Source organism: Python bivittatus, unplaced genomic scaffold (genome assembly GCF_059951505.1).
Source record: "Python bivittatus isolate LINGU-HERP-01145 unplaced genomic scaffold, Pbiv_v1 ctg000350_np1212, whole genome shotgun sequence".
NCBI lineage: Eukaryota > Metazoa > Chordata > Lepidosauria > Squamata > Pythonidae > Python > Python bivittatus.
Genome location: NW_028277074.1, coordinates 33442754 through 33462313, shown reverse-complemented (window position 1 = coordinate 33462313; position 19560 = coordinate 33442754). Strand labels below are relative to the sequence as shown.

At 41.8% G+C, this 19560-nt stretch overlaps 1 protein-coding gene across 2 annotated transcripts in view; it reads left to right on the top strand.

Annotated features, from left to right (window-relative positions):
• The first annotated feature begins 4870 nt into the window (after positions 1-4870).
• NHS (NHS actin remodeling regulator) overlaps positions 4871-19560 on the top strand; it is a 247593-nt gene continuing 232903 nt past the window's right edge. For both annotated transcript variants that reach the window (XM_088144891.1, XM_088144890.1), the window contains exon 1: positions 4871-5812. In XM_088144891.1, coding sequence (XP_088001017.1) covers positions 5383-5812 — 430 coding nt within the window. In that variant the 5' untranslated portion in view covers positions 4871-5382. The remainder of the gene's footprint in view (positions 5813-19560) is intronic.

Below are 19560 nucleotides of genomic sequence, written 5' to 3'. Positions count from 1 at the left end.
TGACAGCCCCTGCAGATAACCCTGATAATAATTATATATTTAATTCTTTTCCAATTCCAGAGTTCCTTCTTTTTTTCATTTTTTCCTCACAACAGTCCTGCGAGACAGGTCAAGATGATGGATTGATTTGCACATCCCACAAAAGCCATTACGTAGCTTGTCTGATTTCGGCTTAGCATGCTGTGTGAACCCAGCCATGATAGTTTGTACATTTATGGGCTTAGTGCAATGGACAGATCTGGTCAGCTGTTGGCCTGATCATTAAATTCATACATGAAATGTGCTTTCATATCAGAACTCATTCTTTAAAATCCCTTTAGAGAAACCTGTCACTTGTAGGGCTGAAAAAAATCCCACTTTGCATATTGTTTGCTTACAGTTGTGAAAGCAGAGAAAGAATAGATAAAGCATTTTTTCCTACTCTCTTTTGCTGCTCAGTTTATTTAATGTGTTTGAGAATGGTCAGATGCTTTCTCAGTAGTTTTCTCTTCTATTCCAGACTGTAGTTGAAACAACATACAAAACAAATGGGAGGTAAGTAATAAACAATTGCCTACAAAAAAGGATGAATGTCAGCTTCAAAAAGACAACTGATGTGATGGTGGTGGAGAAAATATAACCCATTCACATATCCTTCTGAAAGCCAGAGCAAAATCATTGTGGCAGTAAACATTTCCCTGTAATTGACAACTGAACTGGTTCATTCTCATGATATTATTAGCATTAGTATTTTATTAGATAGATAGATAGATAGATAGATAGATAGATAGATAGATAGATAGATAGATAGATAGATAGAGTCAACTCAAAGCAGTGAAACATACCTAATACTCCATACTCCTATGCTATGGGGAGATGCTGAAACTGCTCAGTTGTTAAAAATAACTGGGTAAAAAAGAAATAATTAAACAAATTGATGAAATTGCTGACTTTATTTTATCTTACTGGCCAGGGATAATTCCGCTGGAAAATATACTATTTGGCAAAGCATAAGCTGAATTTACTTAATGATTTACTATTAACAGCTAAACTACAAATGGCTCAAGTGGAAGAACAAAGCACCTCCAAAATTAGCATGACTGTAGAAGAATTATGATGGGCATAAGAATACATATAACAACATGCAAGATCTGACTGTTGCTCAACTTCCTCAGACAGCATGTCTAACGGTCATAGATGATGGGAGTCATCATCTGCTAAATCAAAATCATGACACATAAACAAAACAGTCCCAGCCTTTTTGAGCAGGCGGGTTTTAAACGAATGTTCCCAATTCTCTGTTGCTCTCATAGGCCCGACTAGTCCATATCTGATCTACTTATCTACAGGCCTCAATTTAAGAAAGTGCAGAATATTTGAAGGCAGGGATAGGGTTAGACAACCATTTCCTTGCTGAAAACAGGGCAATTATTAAATCAGTTCTTAGGTACACCGCATATTATCTAAATATGAAACTACTGAGATATATATATTGATATTTAACCAACATCCCACCACAATCTAATGACTCTCAGTGGCTTACAAAATATATAACAAAAATGATAACATCCACAGTATGACTGAAACAACAACAAATCACATCATAAACTCCCCAGCTAAAAGAACAAAACAAATAGATAAAAACACAAACAAGAATTAATAAAAATACATGGTGCTTAAGTTAAGAGAATGAAAATGAAAACAATGAAAATAAAAACAACTAACCTGATCTCCCTTGGAAGACTATTCCAAAACATGGGTGCCAACACGGAACGGCTTCTAGCTTCAGTCTTCATCACTGCTCAGAAGAGTGGAGCTAGAAGTAACTTTACCATACACCATCTAGTGAGTTGGGCTGATTCTGGTGGGAGGTGGCAGTCCTGCAGATACCCAGGGGCCAAGCCATAATGGGCACTTTAAATTGTACCAACTGGCAACCAGTGCAGGTCCTGCAAAATTGGTGTCACCTGTTCCCAGTGCTGGGAACCTGTGAGTATGTGGGCTGTTGCATTCTGGACCAGTTTGCAGTTTCCAAGTAGTCTTTGTCAGAAAATTACTGTGGGTGATTTCCAGTTTAGTCTGTACCCAGTATATGCCTAGTTAATCCCTATATACCGATCAGAGTAAGCACACACACCACTCCATTCAGCTAGCAAAAAATATAACTTCATCAACAAACGTAAACAATTGGCAAAATGAGATAAAAGGCAGGCAAAAGAGAGAGATGAATAACAGGTAACTATTTACGTTATCTATGTCTATTTATCTATCCATCAAAAAGCACAGAACTTTCCAGTACAACTGGAAACAATACTGTGGGTAATTAGCGTAGACAGACCCAAAGTGAATGTCCTTTTGTTTTTCCAGTTTTAACTGTTTTATGTACATAACAATAGCAGAATAGAGATAGAAAGTAGGACATCAGGTGATCCTTCCTCTATTTTGCAGAATGAAAGAAACAATCCAACAGTGTTTAAAGGCAGCCCCATATAAATCGCATGACAGTAGTCCAATTGGGTGGTAATAAGGGCATGAATTACTGTAGCTAGGTTCTCCTAAGGCTGCAAGTTGAACTTTCTCATTCAGATGCCTCTTTAAAATAATTATCTCTGTCTATGACAGTGTTGTCCAAACCTGGCCACTTTAAGATGAGTGGACTTCAACTCCCAGAATTCCCCAGCCAGCCATGCTGGCTGGGGAATTCTGGGAGTTGAAGTCCACTCATCTTAAAGTGGCCAAGTTTGGACAACACTGGTCTATGATAAAGACTACTAGGAAATTTTCTGAGTTTAAGTTAAACCATGTTTGAAGTTCATTTAGCTACTAGAAATTATGGGGGGGGGGAGGTTAGTTCAACACACTTGGTGAAAGCTACTTTAAGCCATAGGCATCTAGTACAAGCCACAAGGTGGTCCCATGCTTCATGACATCATTGTGCAAATGGCACAAATGACATTATTTGCGTCATTTGTGCAAAGCTTCTGGAGGCACGTGACATGGAGGCATGCAACATCTGTGGTACCGAGCAGACCCAGATCTGGGTACCTCAGCAAGGTTGTGCCTAATGTGCCATCTGACATATGTGTGTACATATGTGTGTACATATGTCAGGTAAATAATTGCTGAGGTTTGGCAATGAAGAGCTGCATGGGGCGTGGCCCCACGCTGATGATGTCATTAGAGGGATGGGTTGTCTTTTCTGGGGGATGATGCAAACTTACTATTAGAGTTTCTGCTCAGCTATTTTACTTTTTTAAAAAAGCAGAGCCATTTGCCACCAAATTAGGGGAGGTTGGGTGGCTGCCAAAAGGGACTGGGGCACAAAGCCACAGGTTGTGGTCCCAGCACCTACTGGTGGCACCAGGGAAAGCAATACATCCTGCAAGTTAACATGATAGGCAAACACTGGTGGGAGGCATCTCTTTGATAAATTCCTAACTGCATAAAATGTCTTAAATGATTCATTAGGAATTATGGCTTTCAAATGCTACATCTTCCTGGGGACATTTCCAGGGCAATTCCAGACATCCATTTCCTGCTGGCAATTGACCCCGCTTCATTAATTTACAAAGTGTTTTATAATCTTTTATTGTATTTAAAACAAAAACAAAAAGATTCTTGTGGCCCGTTAAAGCAATTTATTATCGCTTATGCTTTTGTGCCAGAAACCTCTTTGTTGTTTTTGTTGCTGCTAAAAACTAACAGTGTTATCTCTCTGGAAACAGTTTTATTGTACTTGTTATGACCTATTCTTCAGTGTTCCAGAATTCCTAGAACAGCTTAGCCCATCAAAAGCATATCCACATTACTATATTTATGTAGTGACATTTATTCATCTGTTGCTTAGATTTATATTCTCCCTTTTTTCTAAGAGCTCGAGGTGCCTGACTTGGAAATCTTTTTTCTTTTCACCCTCACAAAACAGTCCCAGAAGGAGGAACATGAACACAAGTCATGTTCAGATGATCTCAAAACTCAGTAGGCATGGTCTTTGTTGCGGCTGGTGTGGTGGGGAGAGGTTGGGACCACGAGTTTGAGAACTCTCAACCAGCTAGGTGGGAATTACAGAGGTTGTGATTCTGGATATCTGGAGGATATTAGTTTCAGAAAGGCTGTGTCTTTGGGTTCAGCCTCCTTGGGCTGAAACTAGTAGTTTGCTAAACATTTATCCCTCTGAGTTTCAGTAGGTGGGAGCACTTGGCTGTGTGGACCTGGATACTAAGCAGGGTCAATCCTGTTTTGGATGTTAGACATCCAGGAAATTCTAGAGCTCTAAGATAGATTACCAAGTTGAAGGCTGTGGAAACTACAGGAATCCAGTTCAACTGGAGGACATTTTTAACCCTCTTTAATTCCACTGAAGAAGGGGGGTTGGTTTGCCTTCACTTAGATCTGACCATTATTCAAGCCATAACTTTCAGCAGCAAGTGATGCCTCCTCACGCTCCGCTGCGGCCCAGTACAGTAATTGTTTTGGATCCAGCTCCGGAGTTCTTGGGCATGCTATCTGAGGCTGATGCATACAAGAGTCCAGAACATGTGATTGCCAGTTCTTCTGTATGGGATTGCAGCCTAAACCACAGCGACATTCCTAGGGGAAAAAACCCTCCTCTGTCAATCTTTATGCATGCTATTTTAAATGCGCGCGCGCATCTCTTGTTCTCCTCATGAGCCCGTCTTGCAAGAGGTGTTTTGCTTTAGCTGCCAAACTTTTAAAGCCTCCCCCCCCCCCCCGCACCTCCCTCCCATTTCCATCCTGTTGCCCATTGATGGTGCATTGGCAGACAGCGGCTGCTCGGAATCTGCAGTGACTCCAGGCGGTCACGAGGGGGAATACCTCTCGCTTTCTCTTTTATGCGAGTGCGGGTGTCTCTCCCTGCCTGCCTGCCTGCCTGCCTGCCGCCTGCCTGCTCCTCCTCACAAAAGATTTGGGCGAATTCCTTTCTCCGGGTTTTCAAGCCATCTTTTAAAAATCCATCCCGCTCTCTCGCGTTGAAAGCTGGAGCTGTGTCGGGCAGCGAGAGACGGGAGACAGAAGGAGGAAGCTTACAGGGAGCAGGAAAAAGAAGGCAGGAAGGAGGGATTAGGGAAGCGACTGATAAACAGGCGACGAAGGTGGCCGGGGACGCGGCGCAGTGGCCGCTTTCCGAAAGCGAAAGGACCCAGACCGCGGAGGAGATCACCATGGGGGATAACGCGTCTTCCGATGCCGGCTGTTAGCAAGTGAAGGGGCTTGGGAGAGGAGAAGGCGGCAGTGGAAGCAGCGCCCGGTCCCGCAGCCGGGTTGCAAAGAGCCCGGAGAGCTGAGGCTCGCTGCTTGGACGGCTGGCTGGTGGGCTCGGGAGGAGAAAGCGGGCTGGGAAGCGGCGGCATCCGCAGAAAGCGTGACGCCCCAGGGTTGGTCATGCCCTTCGCCAAGAGGATCGTGGAGCCCCAGAGGCTGTGCCGGCGGCAGCACATCGCCTCGGTGCTGGACGAGAGCTCCGGCTCCGAGCTTCCTCAGCCCGGGAGCCACCGAGAGGATTCCGGGGAGGCGGTGGACGAGCCGGAGGAGGAGGCTCCGGCTGGGCTAGCTGCCGCGCTCCCCGCCGACGGGAAGGAGAACCAGGAGGCGGCGGCGGCGGCGGCGATGTTGGATCTGTGCTCGGTCAGCAATGTGGCTCTCTCGCGGATCCTCCGGCAGCTCTCCGATGTGGCCAAGCATGCCTGCACCCTCTTCCAAGAGATCGAGGGCGAGATCCAGCTCACGCACCGCAGGGTCCAGGCGCTGCACAGCCGGATTGGCGGCGTCCAAACCATTTTACACAGTTTGGATCCCAAGCAGGAGGCAGTGCGTAAGTGGACGACGTCTTCCTCCCTTCCCCTTCGCCTTTCCCTTGAGGCGACCTCGGCGTTGGTTCACCTTGCCCTCTGCTCTCCTTCGCGTCGCTCTTAAGGGGAGCCGCGTGCCTGGGAGAAAATCTGTGGATGGCTCTTGGCTCTTTTTCTTCACTTTTGGGGGGTGGGGAGTGGAAGCGGGATTTGCTCTGACGGATGAGATCGCTGATGGCAAGCGAGGGGGAAAAGCGGGCGAGGAAGATAAAATGGTGCTGCTTGGGCATCTCGGGGAGGTGTGGCCCTGAAGCCATGAACGCGGCTTTCCCAATATCGTTCCCCGCCGCCCTTCTCTCTGTCTGCTGGAAAGGACACCGCTCCGGCAGACGAAAGTTTTCCCCTCCGCGGGAAGTGCAGAGATGGGACAGATTTGCCGATGGCGGGGTGAACGGAGCGGAAGGTCCGGGGCCGAGCTGAACTGTGCGGAAAGTTGGTTGGGGCGTGCGCGCACCTTTCGTCTGAACGCGCTATTTCTGTCAAAAGGGCTTTAGACTTGTTTTGGTTTCCCAAGCGATTGCCAGAGAAAACGCTGTGGGTGGCGCGGAGATGAGCCGCGGATCGCCTTTCAGGCCTCCCCCAGCTCGTCCTCCCACCTGCCTCGAGTCCGCATCCTCGAGCTCTCGGCTCCACCCGGGGAGAACAGCCGCCCCTCGGGCTAGGAGGAGAACGAGTGATTTCCCCCGTGGAAAACGGAGCGGCGATGCGCAGGAGACGCCTAACGTGATGGGAGGGGATCACTCGCTGATCTCATGCGGAAGGTGAAGCGCGGGGGGGGGGGGGAGCAGAGACAGAGGAGTCCCCGGCTACAGCTGCAGGATAAGGAAAGGGGGGGGGCGATGGGGGGCAGCCTGCGTTCTGCCACCCGAGACTTTGCAGCGATCTGCCTGACCCACTTTTCTGAGGCTGAGGCTGAGGCTAGGAAGTGGGCAGGGGGAGGCCCGCTTGGTGCATACGTGAGGGAGGCGTGCGGCGCGAGATGGGGGTCCGCCCCCTCCCTCCCCTCCCCTGAACCGACAAGGTGACCATTCTGCAGTGATAACAGACGAGCCTCCGCGTCTGCCGCTTCACGGAGAAAGATGGTTCTGCTGCCTGCTGATGGTGAAGCGTCTAAGAGAGGACGCGGGGGGAGAAGGAACGCGTTTTAGCACAGCTTTTCCCAGCCCGTGCCCGCTAAATGTGTGGGATTCCTAAACCCAGACCAGTACGCCCAATCTCTGGAGGATGCCGAGTACCCCCGCCCTTGTTGGTGGCCACTGTAAAGGGGGTTGTAAGTGGTCCTCCGCAAATCATCTTGTCCATTAGAGAATTCTGCACTGCTTTAAACGGGACCATTAGGATATAATCTGAAGTGAAATACTATATCTAAAAGGCAGCCTATCAATAAGCAAACAAAAAATGTTAGCTTTGGTTGGGAAAAATGTCAGATGGTTGGGCAGAATGGGATGGCTAGAATCTATGGATCATGCACTCAGGGATATGAATGGTTCCCATGTAAAAAATATCTAGGTTAAATCAGCCAAAACCTTCTGGAAAGTGTTAGCTCAGCATTCCCCAGTCTGCTTTCCTATTGGCTGAGAATTCTGAAAATTATACTCCTACAAGTCTGGGGGGGGGGGGACCAGTTTGAGGGAGACTGGAAAGGTATATTTAATCAGCAGTATCAGCCTTCCCTGACAAAGTCCCTCTGGATATATTGGAAAGGAAGTTGACTTTGCTGGTTGGAGACTATGGAAGTTGTTGGCCAACACAACTGGGAGCACTAGATTGGGGGAGGTAGTACTATTGTGGATGTGTCCTGTGTTGTATGTTGTTCTCTCTCTCTCTTCAGTCCCTCCACAAAGGATGTTTATCCATCAGATCTTCATCTTCCAAGTTTATCCTTTGAAGTTCTCAACTGATTTATGGCTACCAGTCATCTAGAACTGATCTCCCCCTGATTTGGGGCGACTGGCTACCGCTTAAATAAGCCTTCCCCAGTCTGGTGTTTCCAAATGAACTAGAATTGAACTTGAAATTCTCAGCAAAATGGGTGTTTTAAAGTACAATCTCAGTCTTGTTTCTGAATGAGCTGATGGTTTTTTTCCCCCTGCTTCATACTAATTAGTCCATACTGTGTTCTTGCCCCAGATGCAAAGTTAAGGTGAGCACACAGTTTCTAACAGCTGCTAACATCTGCTCTGTATGATGTGCATAGTGATTTATGGCTCCTTTTTGAGTCTCCATTTCAATAGCAAATGTTTTTTATCTGTTTAAAGCAAGCTTAAAGGTGTCACACACTGATTCTTTTCTTCTCTATAGATAGAGCCTAGCCCTAAAACAATGGCCTAGGTTAGATGGTACTGTACTCATTCATTATTTTGTAAATGTCTAACACTACAGTTCTGAAAAATTAGAGGAGGAATTCAAAAGAAAGGTGCAGAAGATTGTGGGGATACAGTTGACTTCCAGGGAGGTTTGTTTGTTAGTTTTTGGGTACGGCAGATTCACATTTTGAACTGTGGAGCTGGAAACATCTATCTTCCATAGGCTTCTCCTGACCTGAGACTACATAAGTTCCTGCTATTAATCAGAAGAATATAATGGAGCTTTAAAGTAAGACAAGTAAGCACTGGGATTAGGATGGTTTTTGTGAAGCTATTGCTCTTTAGATATATCAAATCACATATTTCAATATTTCCAGCCAGCAGTGTCTCCAGCCAACTGGAGTTATGGTCTAACATATCTGAAAAATGGGGAAAGCTGGATTAGAACCCCAACCTCTCTGGTTGAATTCTAGGTCAAAGAACCATTACAAATAATGACAAGTGGGATCTATGAACTTTGTGGTGTTCCCCATCTTAGCTGACTGTATTTCTGTACAACAAACCATTATGATTCTTTACCTGTTTAATTTCCTTGATTCCTTTCAAAGAATCTGGTGCTTTGAATTCAGTAAATATACAGTAAAGGTACTGAATATTCTCTGATGAAAGTACTTACCTTTCTCTCCAGGACTACATTATGTACACAAAGGGAATTATTACTATACCTGTTTGTTATGGAAGGAGCTGTGATTCAGTAATAGAGGACTTGCTTTTCATTGACTAGGATAGTTCTTGGTATTTTGATTTCTTTCTACAAATTCTAAAGAGATACTGCCAGTCTGTTCTGGAAAAGGTGAATTTTATTTATTCCTTACATTTATATAGCCATCCATTTCAGAAAAGGTGGCTCTGTCTTATCTGGCATGTGGCTGGTTTTTTGCAAATCTCTGCATTTGGATGCTAAAATTGTACTGTATCTTCTTGGTGATTTGACTATTGATGGTTCAAAAGGTATACTCTGAAGACACGAGATGCAGTGAACTTGCTAAGTGGTTTTGGGCTGCTTAGCGCTTGGATGAGTGGTGAGTTGTAAATCTCACACGTGCTGCCTGTTATTTGTTTATTTTATTATAAAGCATACAACAGCAAGCATTCTGTAAGTAGTTAGTATGTCAGCTGTTGAGGTCTGCCATGGAGAAAATGTGGGATATAAACTCATTAAAGCCAATTTCAGGAAGAATTTGACAGCAGTCTCCTAAGGAAAGTTTATATTTTAGGGATGGAATGAATAATCCAGCATGATGTTGTGGTGAAGGCCTGTATCAGGGAGACCTTGGTTCAAGTCCAACTTCAACCTCAGAATGTCACTGGGTAACTTTGCGCCTGTCTTACTGTCAGCTGAAACTAGTATTGGTGTTAATAAAAGATTGGAGGAGAGAGAGGTATGTATGTTCTACTGAGTTTCTGGAAGAAAGGTGGGATATAAATGTAACAAATGACCTGAAAGTTAAGATCTGCAGGAGAGGCCCTTTTGAAGATCCCCTAATCTCAGACGCCTGTCCTTCTTGGATATATAGAAGGATCTTCTCCTATACTTCTCCCAGGCTATGAGACCTACTCCTTTGAGGGCTGAATTTGGCCCAAGCTCTCAATGTACAAAGAGATATCTCCTTTGCAAGGTTTTGATTTTAGTACTTACTTTATTGTCAATTTTAGTCTGTGTTTTAAACTCTCATGTTTTGGTGGTTAAACATTGCTGACAACTTTGAACGAGCTGTTCAATACAGCTACATAAAGTGATATAAAGCACATATATAAACTCATAATTTGTCACTGCGCCCAAACCAAGGATTTGCCAACTCTCTAACTTCCTAATAACAACCATGTAAAACTCTTCATGGAGGCCAGTGAAGACGGTGGAAGTCAGAACATCCTGTAAAGTAATTCCATTCCAATTTATGCCTTCAGATATATCTACTCTCATTTGTACTGGCTCTTCAGAGTTGGAAGAAGATGTGATGCCAGCATACCAGAATATATTCACCTATTTATGTTCATATATTTCACATCCTAGCTCTTCCAAGACTGATATTTTCAGATGCTGCTTTTCATTAACAATAACTCTTCCTCATTGTGTAGTGTTAAGATGTTATCATATTCTATGTGTGACAATATTTTCTCATCATTATTCCAATTTTTTTCTTACCAGAAAAAAACTTGCTAGAGAGAGAAAAAAAAACCCTATAGAACCCATGATTATACATCCATGATGCCTTTTGATCAGTAGTGCTAAGACCATTGTCTGGAAGCTCACTGATTGCCCTTCAGACTACTCCACTGGTCTCAACTAGCATAGTTGTAGATACTAGTTGTTATCTAAAATATCTTGTGGTCACAAAATGGAAAAAAACTACCTAGACCATGTGTTTCTTCAAATCTCCATAAACACATGTTTTCTGCTGAACTTGCTGCAGCATAATGTGCAGTTATATTTCCAAAAGCCACTGAGAAATAATGTTTTTAATTAATGCTGCAAATTTAGCATGTATAGACACTCATTTTGTAGGGAAAAAAGTGTTGTTTATTAAGCCATTAGATTGCCTTGCAGTTGTGAAGACAATTGGTGCTGTGACATCCCTAATTGCAGCACAGCAAGGATGCTTGTGAAGCTGAGAAGTGCTATATCTGGGCTTTCCCCCTCATTCTGAAAATATACTTAGATTTAATTGGAAATAATTAACTCCATCCCAGCAAAAGAGAAACAACACAAAGATGAATCTACACAGCGTAGAATCATAGAGTTGGAAGGGCCATTGAGTCCAACTTACTGCTTAATGCAAGAATCCAAATTAACGCTTTTTAACAAATGGCTGCCTAAATTTTGCTTGAAAACATCCTGTGAAGGGATGGGTAATGGGTTCTGCTGTCAAACAGCTCTTACTGTGAGAACATTTCTTCTACTATTCTGTTAGACTATGCCTTCCTATATCTTAAACCTTTTATTCCATGGAATTGTAGAGAACAGTTCCTGACTTCTTCTGAACGATACCATTTCAGGTCTTTGAAGAACGCTATCATATCTCGCTCAGTTTTCTCTCCCCAACGCTAAACATTTACAATTCCTTCAGTCTCTGCTCATAATATTTAATTTCTAGTTCTCTGATCATCCTTGTTGCCTTTCTGTGAACTTGTTCTCATTTGTCTGAATCATCTGCCAATACTCAAGAATACAGAGTCTAATTAATGCAAAATAGGTTTGACCTGAGCATTCTTTTCCCAGTGCCTGCTGCATCTCTAACTAATGTGCTCTAATGTGCCATTCCAGGATGGAAGAACATACTGCATAGTTCATTGGGATTCCAAACTGCCCCCAATTCCAAACTTCATATGATAGTGCTTAGTCTGCTGGGTTCACGCTGTGCTAGCACATCCTAATGGTTTGGTTTAGACTAGGTGAAGAGGCTGCTATTAACGGCTCTTTGTCCTACAATGGGCCTTATTTAAATTGAGTGTAGTGCAGTGGCAACTGGATAGGATTTGGATCCAAGAAGCTTTCTTTAAAAAAATATTGGTAAGGATGCTTTTAAAGCTGAGCTGTGATAAATCTGCACCTATCCTGAATGCAAAGACAAAAACAGTCTGAGAAATAAACAGGTTGGTTCAGCAATGCTGAGTCCAGAATTCAGATGGCCCTAGAGCAGATATCTTTAATGACTTCTCTTACTGTAATAGATGTCTGATGCTATCTGATGCTTGTCATCGCCAGCAAGCAATGGCATCTACTGTTCCTTCATCAGTGGGGTATACAGTACCTGTGGGTCAGAGTTAGAGAAACATGAACAAGCAGGTAGAAGTAGTGAATAGATTCAGCATGGGAGAGTCTAAGTGTGCCTTCAGCCATGCTGACTCTTGGTACCAACTTGAAAACAGAAAACACTAAATAAACCACTAAATTCATGCTTATATTGTCATGGAAGTTAGTAAGAATGGTCTTGATCTCTCTTTCCAGGTACTAGTGTGTAAGGGAGCCATGGAGATGACCTTGGGAAAAATATTCAGAAGGTGTTACAAAACCAAAAAGTACAGAAGCATGCCTTAAGCCCTGGGAAAGGAAAGAGTAATAGAAGAGACTCAGACTGGCTCTTCCCTGACTCCCTGGGGTCTAAAAGGGGAGGGAACAGAAAATACAATCAGACTCGCAAGATTCTGTTTACTATAGCCCAGTGTTGTCCAAATTTGGCCACTTTAAGATGAGTGGACTTCAACTCCCAGAATTCCCCAGCCAGCCATGCTGGCCAGAATTCTGGGAGTTGAAGTTCACTCATCTTAAAGTGGCCAAGTTTGGACAACACTGCTATAGCCTGTCTCAGTATAGCCTGCCTTCTTGTGGAGCCTACTTCTTGATCTGAACAACTTTGAATGGTGACATAGTGGCACTTCTAAACTTTACTTACCTTAGTGACTGACAAGAAAGTTAGGAGACATTGTACTTTTTCAGAGTATGGCTTGGTCTTGCCTCCAGCATATTACACAGTGAGAGACAATAGAGCATACAATATTTAAGGTCTTGGACTGGGATCTGAAGATCCAGGTTCAAGACCCTACTTGATCATTGGGTTGATGGTATGACCACCCTCAATGAAAGCAACTTACAGTAGTCTAGGATGGAAGTTACCAGACCACGAATACCTGAGGCAAGATTTTCCAACAGAATTATGTCAGTTGGGTGGATCCATAGAGAGAAAATTGGATAATACCATAAAGTAATGTGAGATTATGTCATCATAAATTCAGCATGTAATGCTGATCTATGTGTGAATAAAAAAGAAAGCATATGATGCCGTTTTTTTTCTTCCAGGACTATAACTCATAAGAGAACAAAGCAAGGGAGAGCAATCCAACTAACTAACTAACTAACTAACTAACTAACTAAAATCTCTGTGCACAGTCACTGACATATCTGAAGAAAAGGCTAAGAATTGTATTATCTCTAACATTCTCTATACTTGATTTCTAATGCAAGCAGGAATTATTTATTTATTAGTGAGGTCAAAGTAAAGGATGGTTTTATTTTTTTCTGAAAATGTTTAGCTTCCAAACCTGCTAGAAGGGTTGATGTTACAATGAAGCTGCATTATGTCTTTCTGTGTAGATCAGCGTTTACTTTTCCATTCACTCCGTGCTTTACAGAAGTATATTCAATTTGGCTTGGGATGACAGTAGTTTGGATAAGAGAAAGGACCTTTGTGGCCTTCACTTAGTGATGGGTTGAAGAATGCAATCACATAAATGGAAGCAAAGCCACTAATTGCCCTCAGGGTCTAGCTAAGCCTTCCTCTGGCTGCCATTCCGAGATGGATTGGGTTTATATCTCACAGTACATTTGCAGGACACCAAGTTGGGTAAGATTAGTATGTTCTGATGATGTTGCAGCTTGGGTTTTAAGTATGCATAGTTGTGTGTGGTTCATGATTGTTTATGGGAATGGCTTCCATCTAGCCTAAGTTATTTTGCACCAAATGGAAGACACACCTGTTGAGAAGCACCTCTCTGCATTCATATTTCTGACTGATCTAGCAGGTTGTTGTCAGGAGAGGGGCATGTTTAATATCACCCTCAAATGGTTAATGCAAATAGAATAACTCTGATCAAGTCAGTTCAGATCAAACCATGTAACTTTAATAAGTTAAAAATCTGTACAGTACTTCACTCTGGATAGAGTGTCTCATTCGTATACAGAGTTCTCAATGACTATCAGTAAATTATACACTATAGAAATGATAATCTTATGCATTGGCCTGTTTTGCAGAATACTCAAAGTCATGTATGAATTATTTCTTGAATGCTACTATGGTTCTCCTTCTGCCCCACAATAATCATCTTCTGGGTTAGATTAGGTTGACAGATAGAGACTATGATGTAGCACTTGCATCATGCTAAACCATAGTCTGATTTGTTTAGTTTTGCCTTATCATGTTGAATTAACATACTACTGTGATTTGTCAAATGTGGTTTATCACTTAACATATTGTGTTCCCTGGTCACTTGTGGTTTATATAATAAACCGTGACATAACACAGTATGTGAACCCAGCCAGAATCACAACGTGGATGATTCAGATTCATATGTTTCCCCACAGTAGGACCCCTTCTTGCTGTTTTGCTCTATTGTTCCAGAATCTTTCCAACTTCAAATTTATTTTGGTTCTCATGCTGTGGTTGTCATGCTGGCCTGAGACTGTTTTCGTGCCTATGAAAGTAATTTAAGGATTACTTATCAAACACCAAAATGAAGAACATAAGGGAAGCCACATTACAGAACTTTATAGGTTGCCTTTAATTTTTAGAACTGACAAGATGAAGCTTTTTATAATAACAGCAATATTTCTTTTTAGCCTAGTCTTTCCTGTAACAGACAGCCTTGTTTGTTTTTCCACTGAAACTTAAACTCTCCTCTTAAACTGCTGCAATTTCCCTCTTTCCTTTTATAAAAATATTTAAAATTTAATAATAATAATAACACTTCGTGTCGTGCAGCAGTTGTGCCCCTTCCTGGATCAGGGGGACCTCTGCACGGTCATTCATGCCCTGGTCACCTCTGGGTTGGACTACTGTCATGCGCTTTACATGGGGCTACCCTTGAAGAGTATCCAGAGGCTACAGCTGGTGCAGAATGCGGCGGCGCGGACAGTTCTTAATGCCCCTAGGAGGGCACATATAACACCGCTGTTGCACGAGCTGCATTGGTTACCAGTTTGTTTCCGGGTCCAATTCAAGGTGTTGGTTATCACCTTTAAAGCCTTTCATGGCACGGGACCAGGTTATCTGAGGAACCGCCTCGCCCTGGTCACTTCAGCCCGTCCCACTCGGTCCAGCAGAAGAGGCAGGTTGCAGACCCCACCGGTCAGGGAATTTTGATTGGTGGGGTCTAGGCAGAGAGCCTTTTCTGCTGTAGCGCCCGCCCTATGGAACATCCTGCCTGTTCGGTGTGCCCCCTCCCTCATGGCCTTCAGGAAAGTATTAAATCCTGGCTTTGCCAGAAGGCCTGGGGGCCAGAGGGGGGCTCGCACCTGTGGAGATGGCTGGTGGGATGATGGGTTGCCCCCCCCCAAGCATCTTACAGATTTTTATAGGGCCAAAATTAGAGGAGGTTTTTTACGGTATTTTAATATGTTTTAAAATTATTTATAGTTTTTAGCCATCTTGGAGAGAATTGTATTTCTTCGTTTTTATTGTGAGCCGCCCAGAGTCACCCGTGGGGGAGATGGGAACTTTGATCATGGCCAGGAGAAAAATTATTTGATTTCCAGGCCCCTGCAGATTCAAGAATACAAGGTTTGTAGCCCATGTGGCTTTCTGACCAATCACTTGTTATATAGTTCTTTCAAAGTTAAGGTTTATGTTTGGCAACATACTGAATCTACTTGACCCTAGCTTATCACTAACGAGTGAATTTGTGATGCCTTAGTTCAATTTGGTTGTGACTTTTGAGGAACCTTGTTTAAGGAAACTTCATTCTTTTAACATTTTCTACCTGGTTTCTACAACCAGAGTCAGGCAGTCAGTTCATGTGCATGTCCTAGCTACACATTTTTGGTCTGCATAAATCAAGAATGTTGACTATTTTAATGTAGGCATATCTTCATTTGAATAGAACAAATAGTGGGAGAAGATATCTGTCTCCCCTGTAAGTGATCTCAAATTCTTGATGATGAATGCAGCAGAATTCTTGGGTAGGTAGGGGGTGTCAAAATCAGCAAGATGGCAAACAGAGCATTGCAATGCAAGTTTTTTTTCCTTTTGTATGTGCATTTAAAAAGGATGGGGCTTGCATCATGACACTGTCTACTATCTTGTTAATTTTTGACACCCCTCCCATGTCCTGTGTTCTATGAAATTTGTGATTATGTAGATACATGCACGTAGTATCTATTAGATCTCCCCCATGTACGATAAATCATTTTCGCAGAAAGAGCTCTGATTCTGATTTTTTTTTGATAGGATTCCTCTATGACATAATTCTTGTTTAGAAATAAGTAATCTTGTGAAGAAAAAAATAATAGATTGTCATGTAAGCATTATGTGGTGGCTTCCAAAAATATGCTACTAGAACACTTGAATGTTTTTCACATCTAACTTTTGTGAACTGGAGTTTCTTTCCCACCCCCATCTTCCATGAAGATAGTCTTTATATAAGGAATGATGTGACATACGAGGTTGTCCTTGAGGCCAACAGAATACCTATTTCTATATATAAAAGACCTCAGTTTAATTTTGCTGGAAAAACTGGAAAAGAGGAACATTGGATTTTTTCCAAAAACATTACAGTCTTAATGTAAGTATGCAAAGTGAGAGATGCATGGGAAAACAAATCACCTTGATCTGAAAAGGATCAAATGATGAGACTAAGGACAGTTTTTAAAAATGGAAGGATATTTCCAAACTTAATGATGGATCTAAACCAATGTTCTCAACCTTGGCTGCTTAAACATAATTTTTTTGGACATGAAGGAGAAATGGAAACAACTATTTGCCATTTGCTGTAATAAAACTTATCAGTTTATAAATGCGATACAAAAGCCCTCCACTGTATCTATTTCAGGGACATGAGCTCTCTCCGCATAGATAGGTAACATACAGGTATAAATACTTCACTTTATGCTTGGAGGAGGGGGCTGAGGTCTACAAAGTGTATGGGCCCAAATCCCTCAAATTGGCTAGCTTCCGGGCTGAGGCCATGTCCCAGTGTTCCCAAATTGTCATCTATATTAACAGCTGAGATTAACTTTGGATTCTGCTGTGATGCAGAAGGAACAGGTGTGAATGCAGTTGTGCAGCAGGAATATAGTTGTGCAGCTGGACTTGATGTGTCTGGTTTCCCACTGCTGGGAACCTTCTTCCATTCTTCTGGTCTTTCTAACTGATTAGAGGGGTAGCTATGGACTGGTCATGTTTTTCAAAAGTTGCTGAAAAAAATAAATGGAATCCAGAGTCACCAAGTGATAGGAAGTGGGGTGCTGGCTCGATCTCAGCTTTTGCACTTTCCTATTGATTAGCTGACCAGAGACTGGTTGGCTCCTGTGGAGGTTTCAAGGCTTAGATCATCCTAGTGGTAAATAGAATTGCACACTATTTTGAAAATAGTCCTGAGGGTCTGAAGAATTTGTAAACTATCTTCAGCTTGATGAAGGTGAAGTAACCTTCAGCCAAGTTATTTTTTAAAAATGAAATATGATTTCATTTTAAAAGAAATATGCTTTGTTTTAGGTAGCTTTTTTAATTGGTCACAAACTCAGCAATATTTTTCCTATTTAGGGTTATTGGCTTTAAAAATTAACAATAAATCTATTATTTTCTTCCTTATAAAATGGTATTGCCTCTCTCAATGTAGTTCTTTCTCTTCCAAAAGTTCCAAAAATAAAATTATTTTTATCAATAATTTTAATAATAATTAATTCAACTTACCACTCACCTATAGCCAAAGATCTCAGGGTGAGGTATATCATAAAAATTAAACCAGTAATTAAAAAATTAAATCAGTAGCATCCTAATAAATGATAATTAAGCAAAATTAAAAACAATGGTAAAACATTGTTTATAGAGTAAAAAGAAATATAAAATCACCAAGTGCTAGAAGTACATAATTGTGAGAAAGAACAAAACTGAGAGTCAGCTGGCAGAAAAACATATACTAAATTAAAATGTTTGAGAAGTTTAGAAAGGGGGTTTTACTTGGCACATCAAATGAAAAGAATAGATGCCAAGTAGACTTCTCTAGAGAGGTTATTATTCCACAACTGGTTTTTGTAAGTTTTTGGAAATGTTAGCACAGTGTTCCACTGAAGATAAAAAGATCCATGTTGAATCAGGCTTGAGGTTTGTTTAATCCAGTATTTGGTTCCAATACTTATTTATTTACAGTATTTCTATCCTGCTCCAATCCCAAAGCACTCTAGTGTAATACAAGTACAAACAAAGAACATTATAAAATCAACAATACAAGTCTTTAGACTTTAGGTAGGTCCTTATAGAAAACTCACACTACTAAGATCCTACTACTTGCATTTATCAACAACTAACATGGAACTGTGTAGTGCGACTGCTTCTAAAGTTGGAATATTCCATCTTTCCCTTTATCCATCAGGAATAATATTAGCCCCCATTACTTCTGGGTAACAAGTCTCCCCCCCTCCCCCAGCTTTGCTTCCCATTCAGTCATTCCTCTGCAAATGCTCATGTTGTTAAGTTGATCTGAACACTGGTGTATCTAGGCTGTTTGTGCTGCTATCCTAAAGTAAATCAAGAGTTAAAGACTTGAATGCAGGTTCAAGGAGCTAAGATGAAGTTAGAATAGGCTGCTGAGCTCCCTGTGTAGAAAAAAACTCAGATTAACTCTAAACTGGATTTTAATCTAAATGATACTTGCATAATAAACCTTTTTAAAACCAGTTTATTTCCTGTCCTCTAAGGCTGCTGTACTTCATTTGTTTGTAGCAACAGCAAGTGACTTTAAAAAGCTGAAGCTTGCCAATTATAAAATGTGGGAGTCAGCAATAAAAATAAATTGCTGTATTAAAAATTAGATTGAAAGCCATGCAGAGAAATTTTGCAACATAATATAAATGTTTATGGATCCTGTGTGTTTATGCAATCTGATGGACAAGCTTAGTTGTTTTTTTATTGTTAAGTTCTTTGAGTGTCAATTATAACTATGTTGGCTGATAGGATAAAAAAGCTAAATATTAATAGGTGTAATCAGACAGGTTTTTTTAGTTTTCCATGCATACACACAGGCGGTGGCTTTGGAGTCTTAAGTTCTTTCATAGAATTGATGTGATTGATTTGGAGAGGTGTGTTCATTTCACATAGAGAAATGTGATTGACTTGCTTTTGATTGTACATTGAAATTATATATGAAAAGCTGTAGAGCAGGGGTGAACAACCTTTTGGGGTGCTTGGGGGTTGCACAGAGGATGGGGCCACAACACATCTGTAGGTAGGACAGAATTGGAGGAAACTTTGAATATTTTCATGGTGTTTGTTTTTACAAAGGACAGGCTTATTTTAGAACATGTACTACAGTTTCATTGGTTTCCCATCATAAAATAACTATTTTTAGCAGTCCTATTTAGATGGGGCTCTAGGGACTACAAAAAGGGGAGCTGAGGCCAAGCATAATCCTGGGACTGCATGGTGTTCCCTCTTGCTGTAGAGAGATTAAGTACAATGGACATGAATTTCTGTTTTCTGTTTTGCCTTTTACAAGTAGACATGTAAACAAGTCAACAAAGCTGTGTGCAGTGCAAAAGCCATAAAATGAATGTTAGAAGATTTGGCAAGTACACATATCCCATTAATCTCAGTGTAATCCGAGTAGCACAAGTTTGCACTATGTAATTTTGCTGA